At 46.5% G+C, this 14,009-nt stretch overlaps 1 protein-coding gene across 1 annotated transcript in view; it reads right to left on the bottom strand.

Annotated features, from left to right (window-relative positions):
- LOXHD1 (lipoxygenase homology PLAT domains 1) overlaps positions 1-14,009 on the bottom strand; it is a 133,941-nt gene that overhangs the window by 85,847 nt on the left and 34,085 nt on the right. Inside the window, 2 exon segments of the mRNA XM_053913122.1 lie at positions 1,968-2,091; positions 9,955-10,103. Of these exon segments, the coding sequence (XP_053769097.1) occupies positions 1,968-2,091; positions 9,955-10,103 (273 nt within the window).

Consider the following 14,009-nt stretch of genomic DNA (forward strand, 5'->3'; position numbering starts at 1 on the left):
GTCAACTCCATTAATAGAGATTTATAGTCAGGGTTATCTGATTCATTTAGCTTGCGCTTTTGCTCATAAATTCAAAAGATACCTTTTAATGGAGGGCACTAATGTCCTCCTGCATTTGCTGATGTGGAGGGATGAGGGCAGATTGAGGGAGGAAGAGATCGGCGTGGGGTTTTGGTCAGTCGGGATGCAGTATGAGGACACGGAGTGCCAGGGCAGAGCCAGCAGAGGAAGATGAAACTCTTGAGTGGGACCAAGTAAGAGAAAACAGCGAAGACAGACAATCGGAGAGGAAACTCTGCTGAGGTCTGGCCCCATTCACTCATTCTGCCCTAGAGTCTAAGGCAATGACTCACTAGTCCTTACTAATTCCCTCTGCCTACTCCTGACCCTACCCCGGCCCCCTCACTCCCTGACCCCAGAGAAATAAACCTCCCAAACTTCTTTTGGTACAACTACCCAGATGCATTATTCATTCAGACATTTACACCTTCCTTTGTTCAACAAGCATTTACTGAGTGCTTATTTTACACCAGGCACAGGGAGAATCCCAGGCATGGGGAGAATGCGAGGATAAAAAGGAGTGGCCACTGCCCTAAAGGAGTAAGTCTCCAGCTTTATTCTCCAAAACACACAGACAGATGGTGTTCTCACACCACACATACTCAGGGTGGCCAGGGTTACCAGCCGTTCCTGGCCTCTGACTGCCCTTCCTGCCCTTCCTCTACCACTTGAGGCAACCAATGGTATCATGGTTAAAGGGGTTATGTGAAATCCATTCTACTATATGGTTTTAAGTACATAATTTGCTAACTCTACTTACAAATGACATGAGCCACACTTTATAAAAGGTCAGGCCAGGCCAAGGTGCCACAGTGCTGGAGCAGAGGAGCTCTGGGTGTCCCGAATGAAAGCAATCGGGGCCTGCTCGAAATGTCTGTGACAACTGAAGGGAGGACTTGTCCTGTCTAGAGGGGGAAGAGAGGGTTCCAGGGAAGTGACTGGGAGCAGGAATTTGGGGAACACAAAGGAGAGAAATGGCATCACAGGCTGAGAAGAAGGCAGGTTTCAAAGATAGAGAGAAGGAATAAGCAAGCAGCTAAGGGAAGAGAGAGAGAAGGCCTGTGGATGAGGTGGGCGGATGAGGAAGGAGTGTAGGTACAGGAAAGAGGGAAAGGTGTACAGTGAGGTGGAGGGAGCTGGAGGGTGTGTGGAAGTGGTGGGAGAAGGTGTTGAAAGGTCCTGCTGATGTGGTGAGCTGGAGCCATATTGGGGAACAATTTGTATGCTACTGCCCAGGACCTGGACATTTTCCCTGTGCAGTGGGAGCCGTGGGTGGTTCTGCGACACAGCACACTCTCGGATATGCATTCGTTAACATCAACTTTTTGGAACTTCCATAAACCTCCATGCTGGGCGTTGCAGGTTTCCCATGGAATTCACACAGTATAGAAATGTAGGAGGCAGACCTAATCCCGGATCTGCTGGTTACCAACTTGAGACCTTGGACAGCTCTTTTAACTTCTGTGTAACTCAGTTTCCTCATCTGTGAAGTGGGAACAGTAATAGTTCCTATATTACAGGGTCATCTTGAGGATTAGAGATGAAATGGGTCAGATGCCCAGCAGAGGGTTGGCATAGAGCAAGCACTCAATATTAGGAGTGAAGAGTAAAACAATGTCCTCATAAATGCCCATATGTATCAGGAGTTCTGGCTTCACCCCATGGATGACTTCTGCCCGGGAAGTTAGTATCTGCTCAGAGGCATCTCCCCATCTCCTCTGGCATCAGCAGAGCCCCAGACTGCAGATCAGAGAAACAGAACACCTTCAAGAGCAGGGGGGATGTTGCCTGGAGACACAGCTGGCTCCCACTTGATTTCAGGCCTCCAGGCCCACAGATGAGAACACTGAGCCTCAGACAGAAGGTGAACTATTAGCCAAAGGGGCCTTCTCTTTCTTTGGTTCTACCTGTGGTCTCAGCTCCACCCACTAAGATATCCCTTTGGATTTTGCCATCATCCTCATCCAAGGCCAGCCAGCGGTTAAGAGGAAAGTCGTATTTTCTTTTGTTGCCAACATCTTCAATGGCAATCTAAGAAGAGAGAAAAAGAATGTTAGTTGTTCTTAGGATGCACCTGGAGGTCCAATCCAAATCCTCCATCCCTGGAGTGTACTCTAAGAATACACTCTCTCAGCTTCCTAGGGGCCCATGGAAAACATCCCAAAGATGCACCTGTTGCCCAGAAAACCTTGCAAAACATTGAGAGTCACGCAGAGAGGCCTGCCAATTGTCCCCTACTTGAATTACATGCCCACTGTTCCCTCCTCTGATGCAGATCATTTTTAGACATTGAATGTCAGACACTGACAGGATGTGCCCTGTGAGCTGGGCTGTGAGAACTCGAAGCCTGGATTTGCAGACAGCAAGGCCATCCCCGTCCTTACCTGAGGAAGGTTGGGGGTGCCAACCTTGGTGAGAAGCAGAGGCTATGCGAAGGGAACCGTAAGCCTCACATCAGGCACCCAGAGTCCCAGGAGCTGGTGATCAGGTCAGAAAATGTCAGCCATGCACAGGGAGGCCAGTGGAATTGGCCACCTAGGAAGCTTCCTGCGGGGAGCTCACACATGAGCAGGGCGGGCGAAGTTGAGGCCATGTGTCTTCTAGAGATTACCAAGGGGCTGACAGGCCTTCCCAAAATGTCCTGGGAAGATCCAGCTGAAAACTCACTCTAACATCCACAGAATTGTCCATAACTAGACTGTGTTCTCAGTCATAGCATTGTACAGGCAGAAGATCTGGCGACAGAGAGGGGTTGGAAAGTAAAAATGTCTTCCTGGGTGTTCCCAAGACTGCCCTAGAGAGAGTGTGGGAATCTGATTTTCTTTTTCTTTTCCAAGATTTTATTTATTTATTTTTAGACAGAGGGGAAGGGTGGGAGAGAGGGAGAGAAACATCAGTGGGTGGTCGCCTCTCATATGCCTCCTACTGGGGACCTGGCCTGCAACCCAGGCATGTGCCCTGACTGGGAATCGAACCAGTGACATTTTGGTTCGCAGGGGCTCTGATTTTCAATGGAAACTCACTTCCTAAGATCCAAGTGTCTGCAGTGTGGAAACAGGGCACACACTGGGTTGCCTGAGGGCATCTCCCCTTGTTTTAATCCAGTGTTCATCAAAGGACCCTTTGGGCCTTCTGAGGACACTGCCCCCAGAGAAGAGCTAGTGGCCTGAGCCAGTGACTGGAACCAGCCGTCCCAGATAAGTCAGCATTCAGGCCTTGGTTTATAATTAGTCCCTTGCAAGTTTGGTTGGTATGAGTCACCCTTCAGAGCCTGTGGATTTGATTAATATCTGTGGCACTGCCCAGAGGGGGTTCTGCCATGGAAGTCAGCCCCTCCCAACTCATCAGCCTGCACATTTTCATGGCTTTCCTCCCCCAGGGGTGGGGGGTAGATTGGGGAGTTACTGACAAGAGCCTGAGCCAGGTTTCGGCCTGCTTCCTAACGCCCCTCACGGCCTCTCACAGAGTTGGAAAAGCAAGGTAAAGAAAGACAGGACTTAGTTTATCAGGTGAGTTGTCCAGCCTACTAATAAACCTAGATATAGACACTCGCCATCTGTCTCTAAATGTTCACTGGCTAGTGTGTGCCAACTGTGGGTTGAAGAGCAAGAGAGCCACCCTCACAGCTCACAGAGATGCCTCCAGTAAAGGGCCTTCTACTGGCCTGGTACCTGAATGAAATTCCTGACTTGAGACGTTTAGCTAACCTGAGAAATGAAATGTGTACCATTAAATGCCTCTATAGGACAAAACTAGCTTGTGAAGCTGAATCACAAAGGAAAGAGACAATATTTGAATGAATATTCAAAAACAACCAAGACTCTAAAATTAGACTTTCCAAAGTACCTTAAGAAAAAACAAAACCAACAAAGGCCAAGAGAGAGCACAGCTGAAATTCTGGAGCAGAAAGTATGGAAGTCCATGAAGAGTTCTAAAAATTTTCCACGTGCATATTGGAGTATGGGGACAATTATTTATGACATGTCTTGGTCCCAAAGTCTGCAAGATGAGGCTGGAGGAAGCCAATTCCATCCAGGAGGGAAGAACATTTTGGAACGAGTCTAGCAGCAAATGGTGATGGGTACAGGGGGAGGAGCAGAGAAGTGAGACACGGAGGGAACAGATGCAGGCACTGGGTATAGAGACTGTACTGGGGGTAGGGGACAGAGAGTTCTCCCGAGGACGCTCTGGCCTCTGCTGACCTGGGTTCTGCTGGGGCCATGAGCCCTGTTGCTTAAAGGAGCACTGCCAAGGGCCCCTTCCAAGGGAGGAGCGAGCTGCTTCCCCACTTCTGCTTCCACACTGCCCAGACACCTCTTGTTTTTCATGGAGCTCCTTTTAAGAATTCAAGACATGTTTTTGCTAACAGAACGAATACACCAGACCACTGTTTCATGGATTCTGTTGTTATGGCAGAGACAATTGCAATATAAGACAGGAGAGACAGAAGCACCCTTCACCATGGATGGTAGAAGGGTGCATCTGGAGTGTGTGTGTGTGTGTGTGTGTGCGCGCGCACGCGCGCGCGCGCGCATATGAGACAGACAGACAGAGCAATGATCTAACAGAAAAACGGGAGCTATTTTTCTCCCAGAGGAATATTCTCCCTGCAGGCTGCAGACCAGCCCATGGATAGCGCTGGCCTTGTAAAGGCGAGAGGGAGCCTAGCAGTCACAAGCCCCTCAAGGTGAGATGGCAGCAGGGGAGGGGCCTGTCACAGGGCAAGAGCACTGGATACAAAAACCCAAGAAGGACAAACTACTCCCGAACAAAAGGAACAAAAGATGGAGCTGCTAAGCAGGGGTCACTTCCTGTCACTTCTTTCCAGAAGGTTCACAGATACATCCAAACAGACCTGGGGCCTCGGGGCCTTCACGTCCTCCCAACAGGGTAAACACGTGTCTCCAACACATGGCATTGGTCTTGGAGTCAGTAAGTTTTCAACTGATGTGGAACATCAGCTATGATTCGTGGCAGCTCTCCCTCCTCAACACTGGAATAACTTCCGTCGATTTGACTTAAACACTCTGATTGGAGCGGAGGCCCACTCTGTGCAGGAGTGAACCCCTTCCCCACACAGAGCAATGGGGGCGGGTGGAAAGGTCTCCTCCCTCCCCACCACGTGCCTAGGGAGCTGAGACTCGGACAACCTGAGGGGCCCAAGGTGTACCCTCCACATATTGGCCACAGGGGCAAGAAGGGAATAAGACACAAGGCTCTGTGTTTGAGCAGTTTTCACCCTTCTCTTTAAAGGGCGGGTATGTTCTCCAGTAAGCAACTATCATCACATTCCAGGAACCACTACTAGAGGGACAGGTGAGTTTTGAGACAGAAAAAGGTAGGAGGGTCTGGAACTTATAAACCCACTTTGAATAAGTCTCAGCATCCAAGAGTTACCAAAACAGACCTGGGCTCACAGAAGAGCGAGAGAATGTTCTGTGGGGAAACTGAGGCCAGCAAAGGAAGGTGGGATCTTCTCCTCCTCCCTACCAAAAGGCTGCCCTTCCCCACATGCTCCGTGTTCAACTCATCGCTCTGAAATACTGTCACGTGATATATACCACAGTACAAATACAAATAATTGTAAGTGACAGCATTTGGTGACATCCCTGATACTCTCTCTTCTTCCTCTACACTTTCTCCCTCTCCGCTAACCCCACCCATGTACCGGCTCCCACACCTCAGGCTACCACATCCAACAAAGACCTGCCTCCCCACCTCCCCAGCACCACTTCTCAGTTCCCTGAGCCCTGTGTCCAGCCCAGATCTATTCAACATCCCTGCCCCTGAGAGCCAGCTTCACGGCCCAGCTCCCATGGACCTCCCTGAAGTCTCTCGTGACCCCCATTCAGACACAGCTCACCCCCACAACATCTGTTTGTACTCAAGACTCTTATCTTGTCCTGCTTTGCCTTAAAGTCGGTGGTTCTGAATTCTGATCCTCAAACTGGGTAACCTGGGCTGATCAACTCGTGGGGCCCCTAGGACAGACTGTTTGTTCATGAAGCTGGACTTTCCCTGAAATTCTGGAATGTAAGGTTATGGGAAGTAATCTGCCTTACAGTCAGTAAGCAATGATTTAAGGACCTGCCTCTTTTAGAAGCAGGATGTGTTTACTGCAACAGCTGCAGTTGGTAGTGTGGGGCCTAGAACGTAATAGCTCACTCAGTAAATGTTTGCTAAGTGTTGAGTATTAATTGGTGACACGGGGGCACGTTGGGCTTCTCAAGGTCCCTGCAATCCATCCGCAAGCCTCTGTCTCTCTTCTTATTGGAGCCTGTGGTGCTGGCTGAACTTATACTCTCCACAGCATGCAGCTGGCCAGCCACCCGATTGTGGACTTTCTAACATGTGGCATAGGGAGAGAATCCAGACTGGGAGTCCCGAGGACCCAAGGTGGGTACCAGTCCTGCCACTGAGAAGCTGTGGGGGCCTGGGCTAATCTCTCTCCTGAAGCAGACGGGCCAAGAACAGACTCACTAGCAGCATAACGGTCCATCTGGTGGCTGTTGACATTCTGAAGTGGTTGTTGAACTGAACTGACCATTTGAGTCGAGGACAACTGTTGGGCTAACCAGATGTGGGGACCAAAGCCACGAGCAAAGCCTAGGGGAGGAAGGATGTCAGCCTGGGAAGGGGCCAAGAGCAGGGGGAGGGGATGTGTCCCTCACACTGGGGTCTGTCAGCCCAGGCTGAGACACACACGGGCGATGGACTAGACTGAAGAGGAGGGAGATGACCTATGCAGGGTTCATTCCACTGACTTTGGGCCTATTCCACCACCGCCTTAAACATAGACACCAAAGGTGAGGTTGTCGTGTGCAGGCTGGCCCGGCAGCCTCGAGAACGGGAGCGCTCTCTGGGCACATGTCAAATCTGGGAATGCAGTCAATTCAACAGCCCCTTTAATCGGTGTCTGTGGGGAGCTCAGGGCAAGCAGGTAAGTCAGAGTGGACCGAGGGAAAGGGACAGCCTGGAGACCCAATGGAAGGTGGCAGGAACTTAGGGCTGGCTATCCTTGGCATGGTCAGAAAGGGGCCAGAGGTGGCCCTGAGTTTCCCCCAGCCCCTGGTATTCAGCTTGCACCCACTCTGCCTGGGACCCAGAACCCCCATTTCTCCTTTCTCATTACAATTTTTCCCTCGGGAAAATATCTAGTAAGTCCAGGTGCACTGACCTACAAAATGCTTGAATTATTTTTATGTTTTACCCTGAGGGAGAATTTTGGTTTGCTTAGTTAAAGGACTAGGCTGTTAGGATATTTCCAGAAAAGCCAGTGAACCTTTGGGGGGAATACCCTCTTGGCTTTGGGGAGACAGATGCGGACCTGCCTACCAGGCCCTGAACTCACCCATATACATAATGGGGCCCCTAACTGAATAGCCAGTCTCACACTGAAAGTAGCCTGCTTGACCTTCGGTTTTCAAATAGTGCCCAAGCAGCAAACAGTAATAAGGGGGGTGACAGAGAAGGGAGGGAGGAAGAAAACATCATTCCAAAGAATCAAAAGAAGAGCAGAACTCTTTGGTGGGGGTGGGGTTGGGGAGAATGAATGAACTAACAGAGGCCTTACTCCTAGTGTTCTCTGGCAAGACTTAAGAATTATAAATATGAAGAAAAAACTCCTGTGAGCATCCTGGAAAAAAAGAAAAAGGAAACTAACCACAAAACAAGCTGTCCAGAAAGAAACAAAAGCCTCAGTATCAAATTTCAGAAGGCAATGGAACAAGATGTGTTTCAGAGGACAAAAGCGGTCGCGCACATTCCACACCTTGCCAAGCTGCCCTTTCCCCTCAGCAGGATGCTAAGGAAAGGTCCTGCTCAGGTGTGTGAGCCTGCCACCTCCTTCATGAAGCTTCTGGAGCGCACTGGGTGGGTGGGCCCATGCCACCAAGGAGGAGCCAGACCTCATGAAGTGAAGCTGTAACAACGGTGTGAAGGTCACAACTGCACCTGGACCTCAGGTGCACTTTGCTGCTCCTTCCACCAAACCTTGTGTTTTCACTCAGACTGTCTTCTTTCCCAGGATGAAGGAACTGGGCTTGCGGGTACCTGCTCTGGGTCCCATCCTGGCTGAGGCTACAAATGCCCCTCCCCCCTTCTCCCACCCTGGCCCAGCTCAACAAAAAAACCTCCCTGAAGACACACCCCTGTCTGTGCATTGGCTCTTTGGGGTCTGGATGCCTGCCCTCTTTCTTCTCCAGTCCACCCAGCGTTTAGCCTCCTGGCATCCTGTACAGCACCAGGATGGCTGCTCCAAGGGCCAGCCGAGCCCTCTCCTTTCCAAAGGAAACTTGGCCATTCCTCGCTTCATTGAGCCAGTGCCGTGCCCCAAGCCAAGGGATGGGGAGGTGCCCTCAAGGAACCTTCAGGCTAGTTGTGGAGAGAAGTGTAACAGACACTCCAGGATGTTCACTCAACACCCATGCTAATAAGCTTCTTCATAGCCTGTTTCTACTATCAAGACTGGAAAGCTAGGCCCTTGATGTCCTACATTCCTTTGCAGCTAGGGTGGCCACATGACATATTTCTGGCTAATGAAATGCAGACAGAAGTTCCAAAGCACGTTTTGCTTCTTTCACAATAAGGAAATGCTTGCCAGGAAAACTGTCTTTTCCCTCTTTGGTCTTCCCTTCTCTTCCTGCCTGGAACACAGATAAGATGGCTAGAGGTTTGGCAGCCATCCTGGGATCACAAGGCAACAAGTTGGAGGTTGAAAGCCATCAAACTGAGAATAGTGATGCAGCAAGAGAGCAGGTGTCTCAGAAAGAAAGCAGCTGTATCAGCCCTGAGCTGACCACACCTGGTTTCATGTGAGGTGACTAAAATAAACCCCTAATTGTTTAACACTGCACTTTAATTTTCTCATACTTGCAGCCAAATACATTCCTAACTGGTACAAGGAGATAAACCAAGTTAAATAATAACAAACCTCAACTATCAAACAGCTTCATTCTCTATAGTCAAACTGTTACAAGTTTGAGGGGTTTCTATTTCAAGCAATAAGACCTTTTTCAAAACATTTTTAAAAAATATATTCTACATTAACCTTTTCCTATCATTCTGTGATGAGCTGATATATTGATAGCCTCATGACTACGGGGAATACATGCGAAGGGTTAGCAGTCCATTTTCTAAATGACTTCAAAATCCCATCAATTTTTAACATTCTTTTGGCTTTTTATATCTTCTATGACTCTCCATTACAATTCTCAATAGTCCCACCTATTATGGTGCCTCTTTCCACCTCTAATTTCTGCTATAGGTTTACAGTTGCAGGTAGCAAGTCTTCACGGCACAACTGTAAGTAAGCATTAGGCTGTGAGTGAGAGTCAGAGGGGTCTTTCCTTCAAAATGAGGGCAGAACAATGTAGAGCCAGGGGCATGAGCTCTCCTTACAAACTTTGGACCAGATATATTTTAACTTGTCAGAAGCCTTTGCGTCATCTTCTTGTTGTGTGATTTTGTCCTGGGTAGGTGAAGTTACAAAGGACTTGAGATTCAGAAATTTGAGGTATCAGGCAATAGCCCGAAGTAAGTCACAAGGAAACCTATGATCAGGGCCAAATGAATGCTCTAAGCAGATGGGGTTATAACCATTCGTGGGAGGGAGAGGTTCTGGTGGGCCAGAGTCAGGGAAAACAGCATGGCAGAGCCTTGAAGGATGATGGCCAGGCTTCAGATGAGAGAACTGGGCTTTCTAGGAAAGTGGTAATGTGGGCAAAGTCTTGGAGGTATGAGGATAGCAGGATGGTTGGCCAGCAGGCGTAGGCAGAAGAGTGGAGGCAGATAGACCAAGGGAGGAAGGAAGTTAGGGCTGAAATATAACCCTCTGTGGAGCCAGACATCCCCCCTCCCAGGGCACAGGGGCTGCAGACAGGCAGCTGAACCCACCTTGGACAGGAACCAACCCGCAGACCCTCCCTTGTTGTTGTGGCCAACCGTGATCTTCATCAGCTGCCCCAGATCGGGGGCATCCAGTGTGAACTTGTCTTCAGCTCCCTTTTCAAAGTTGTTCTTTCCACTTTCCAGCCTGCGCTCCCCTGTAGGCACAGACACGCATGAATATTACAAAGGAGACCAGGGAGGAGAGAGAACCAGCCCCAAGCCTTCATGGTCTGTCCACTGAAGGGTGGTCTCAAACGTCAGCCGGGGGAGGAGGTTTTGTAGTGGGGGATGGGTGGTACGTGAGCATTTTCTGTACTCCCATTTTGCTATGAACCTAAAACTGCTCTAAAAATAAGTTAAAATTTTTAAAAAGTTAACAAGGGGGTCCTTAAAGTCGTCCAGCCTCCAGAGGCCTGCCTCGTGTGTGGCTTGTGCCCAGGGCCCATAACTGTGTTTCTGATTTCTGCCTTAGTCTGGAGTCCCCATGCCAGTAAACCAATCAGCGCCCACCCCTAGGCCTGAGGCCCTGCCCTCCGTGTATCTGAACTGGGAGCCCAGCCATGGCAGTTGGTATACAGGTGCTGTGACTGGGACCCAGCCCGCAGACCTCCTTAGGTCTGACTCCTTTTCTGGAAAACAGCCATGAGAGCTACAATCATGGGTTTTCTTGGTTGGTTGGTTGGTTCGTTTAACATGGATACCGACCCGCAACCCAGGCCTGTACCTGACCAGGAGCTGAGCTGGTAACCCTTCGCTTTGTGGCACAATGTCCAGCCAACTGAGCCACACCGGTCAGGGCTGTTTCACATGGATTTTTTCCTCACTTATTCCTTGCTACAATCCAAGAAGGAGGTATTATTAACTCTTTCTTGTAGATGGAGAAACCGAGACTTACAGAAGTCAAATACCTTGTCAGAAGTCACATGGGTCAGTTAGGACACTCTAACTTATTCTTTCTACTTGGTGATTTTCCATGATTATGTTCCAAGTTGAAGGTCAGATGAACCCTTCCAGCCCCAACTAAGCACCAGCTTTTTGCTTATGCCATCACGTTTTCCTGCTTTTCTAAAATTTAATTCTTTACATTTTTCTACATTTTCAATTGCAACAATTTAAACAGATAGAAAATAATATGACATCCATGTACCCACCACCCAGATTTAAGAGTTAATGCAGATGTTAACACTCTGTCTAATGTCCTTTTGTAAAGGACATGAATCACACCAGAGAGGTAGCCAGTCTCACTGTCCATCCCCATCCCCCACTCCCTCCCTCAGATAAACACTACCTGCACTTGGTATGTACTGTTCCCATAAGTTGTTGCTTGCACAGGTATGTACCCATAAAGAAAACATTCTATTTTTTCATACTTTAGGATTTTAATAAACACACCATAGTGCACATCTCTGTCTCAAGTTCCTCATCCGAGCAGTGGGGATGATGATGGCACCGCCCACAGGCTCACTATGTGGACTGACCTGGTTAATACAGACAGAGCACTTCCTGGAAGTTGTGGCTAGTGCTCCTGCTTTCATCCGCAAATACCCCTGTGCAACTCACTTTCATTTAGTTCGTATTATCCTTTTGAGGCCTGGTTGATGCTGTAACCTTTGGTTCATTAGTCCAACTGCTAGTGATTGAGTGAAGCTGATACTCTTACGTAGGCATTCTTATACCGATGGACATTGAAGTTGTTTCTAGTGTTTCACTGTTGTAAACGGCATTGAAATGGACTCTTTTGTCCCTACCTTCCACTGCGCATTTGTAAAAGAGGCTCTGAGCGGACACCTATGAAAAAGGTTGCTGGGTCCTTGGTGTACTCATCTTCAGTGGATTAGGCATTGCAAAATTGTCCTCCAAGATGCCTGTACTACACCCGTTACCACCAGCGGTCCACGAGTGTTCCCACTCTCCACAGTTGTTCTTAACATATAGATTTTCTAATTTTGTTTTAGTGTGTGTACAGTGGCATTTCACTGCGATTTTCATTTGCATTCCCTTGCTTATTTTGAGAGACTGAACGTGTGTGTGTTTCATATACATATATATTTGATATACATATATAATTTAGACCTCATTCTTCTGTAATTTTTTGTTCATATACTTTCTTGTCTTTCTATTGTCTTTCCTTTGCCTATGGTGTCTTTTATCATGTAAGCATTTTTCTTGTTTGAATGGACATTATCAATATTTTTCTTTGTTGTTTGTGCTTTTAGTGAATAGTTCAAAAAACTGCATCCCGAATTGAGATTTTAAAAAGACATTCTCAAAGGTTCTTCTAAAATTTCATAGAGCTGTTCGCATCTAAGTCTTTAACCCACCGGGAAGTTATTTCTGTGTACGGCGAAAGGCAAGAAGAGGTCACTGCATCTCTTCTCACGTGGTGAAGCGATTGTTTACACACCAGTAATTGACTACTCCGTCCTCGTCCCTGCGATTGAGAATGCTGCCTTTATGTGCGTTTCCAGGCTCTTTATTCTGCTCCATTGGTTTGCTTGTTCATCCTCTATCCCAGCAATTTTCAGCCGGTGTGCCACGAGAATTTTTAAAACATGCAATACCTGAGTATTTAGTGAGGGACACTGGCCTTTTTTCCCTTAGATTGTGAAATTTAAAAAATGACAACAGCCAACACAACAACAGCTGTTTGGTGTGAATGAATCAAGACTATACCTATTTTTGTCAGATCAGCAAAAAGTACATATTTTTTGGCATGCCACAGACTTTCAGTAATTAGTTCACGTGTGCCATGAGATGAGAAAGGTTGAAAATCGCTGCTCTAGCCATGTTACACTGTTGCAGTTTTTAGAGATCTACCTTGCCTTAATATTTGCCAGGGTGACTATCCCCATATTGTTAATGTGGTTAATACACTTTCAACATTCAAAATTGTCCTGGTGATACATAGCCCTTTCTGAACATGAATTTTATTTTCAGCTTAAGCTACACGATATTGCCCTTTGGAAGTGTGACTAAAAGTGCATTACATGTAGAGAATAATCTGAGCAAATTTGACTTCTTAATGAATTTGAGTCTTTTCTCATGCATAAGCATAATATATTTCTCCATTTGTTTAGGTATTTTTGTATATCCTTAAATAAAATTTTATGTTTTTTCCAGAAAACTCTTTTGTTAGAGTTATTCTTAGGTACCTTATAATTGCTATTATAAATCACATATTTTTAAATGCTTGCTTATTGTTTTTATTAATATTTGTACATTAATCTTATATCCAGCATTTTTATTAAACTTTCCCTCTCATTGATTCTAATGATTTGTAAATTCTCCTGGATTTTGTAACTGATGATTATTTTTGATAAAAATTAAAGTTTGTTTCTAAATGGAATGAGAGGTTGAGGTTTCTTTTAATTTTATTAACCTAATCAAAGAATGTTGTCTCTACGATGTTGATCTGAGTTTAAGACTTGCTTTGTGGGCTAGTATGTGGTCACCACGTGCCTGAAAAAGATGTGTGCCCTCTGACAGTTGGGTGCAGGGATCTACAGCTTCTGTTAAATCAAGCTCATTAACTGTGCAGTTAAAATCTTCTGCATCCATACTGAATTTTTATCCATTTGGCTTATCGATTATTGTGTTGTATTTAATTCTTCCACTATCATTATTTACTTATCAAGTTTCTCCAAAAATTTTGTTAATTTTTGCTTCATTGTATTTCTGAAATATGTTAAGTTTATATAAGTTCAGAATCATTATATCTGGAAGATATAATGGTTTATTGTTCTTTCTGAGATTGCTTAGTGTATTTTTATATTTAACAAAGTGTTTTTCCTTAAACATTAATTTGATACCTATTAATATAGCCATACCACCTTCTTTCCTGTTACTGACATGTTCCTGAAATAGTTTATTCCATCTTATTTATCCTCAGTCCTTCCATAGCATATATGTAAGCTGGGTTTTATTTATTTTATTTAATATGAGAATATATATTCTTTAACTGATGGGTTTAGTTGATTTCCTCTTATTGTGGTTATCTTTATATTTATCTCACTTTTTGCTGTTAGCCATGCTTTTTCTTTATTTCTCTTTTCTCGTTTCCT

The sequence above is a fragment of the Desmodus rotundus genome, chromosome 10, assembly GCF_022682495.2.
Source record: "Desmodus rotundus isolate HL8 chromosome 10, HLdesRot8A.1, whole genome shotgun sequence".
NCBI classification, from domain to species: domain Eukaryota; kingdom Metazoa; phylum Chordata; class Mammalia; order Chiroptera; family Phyllostomidae; genus Desmodus; species Desmodus rotundus.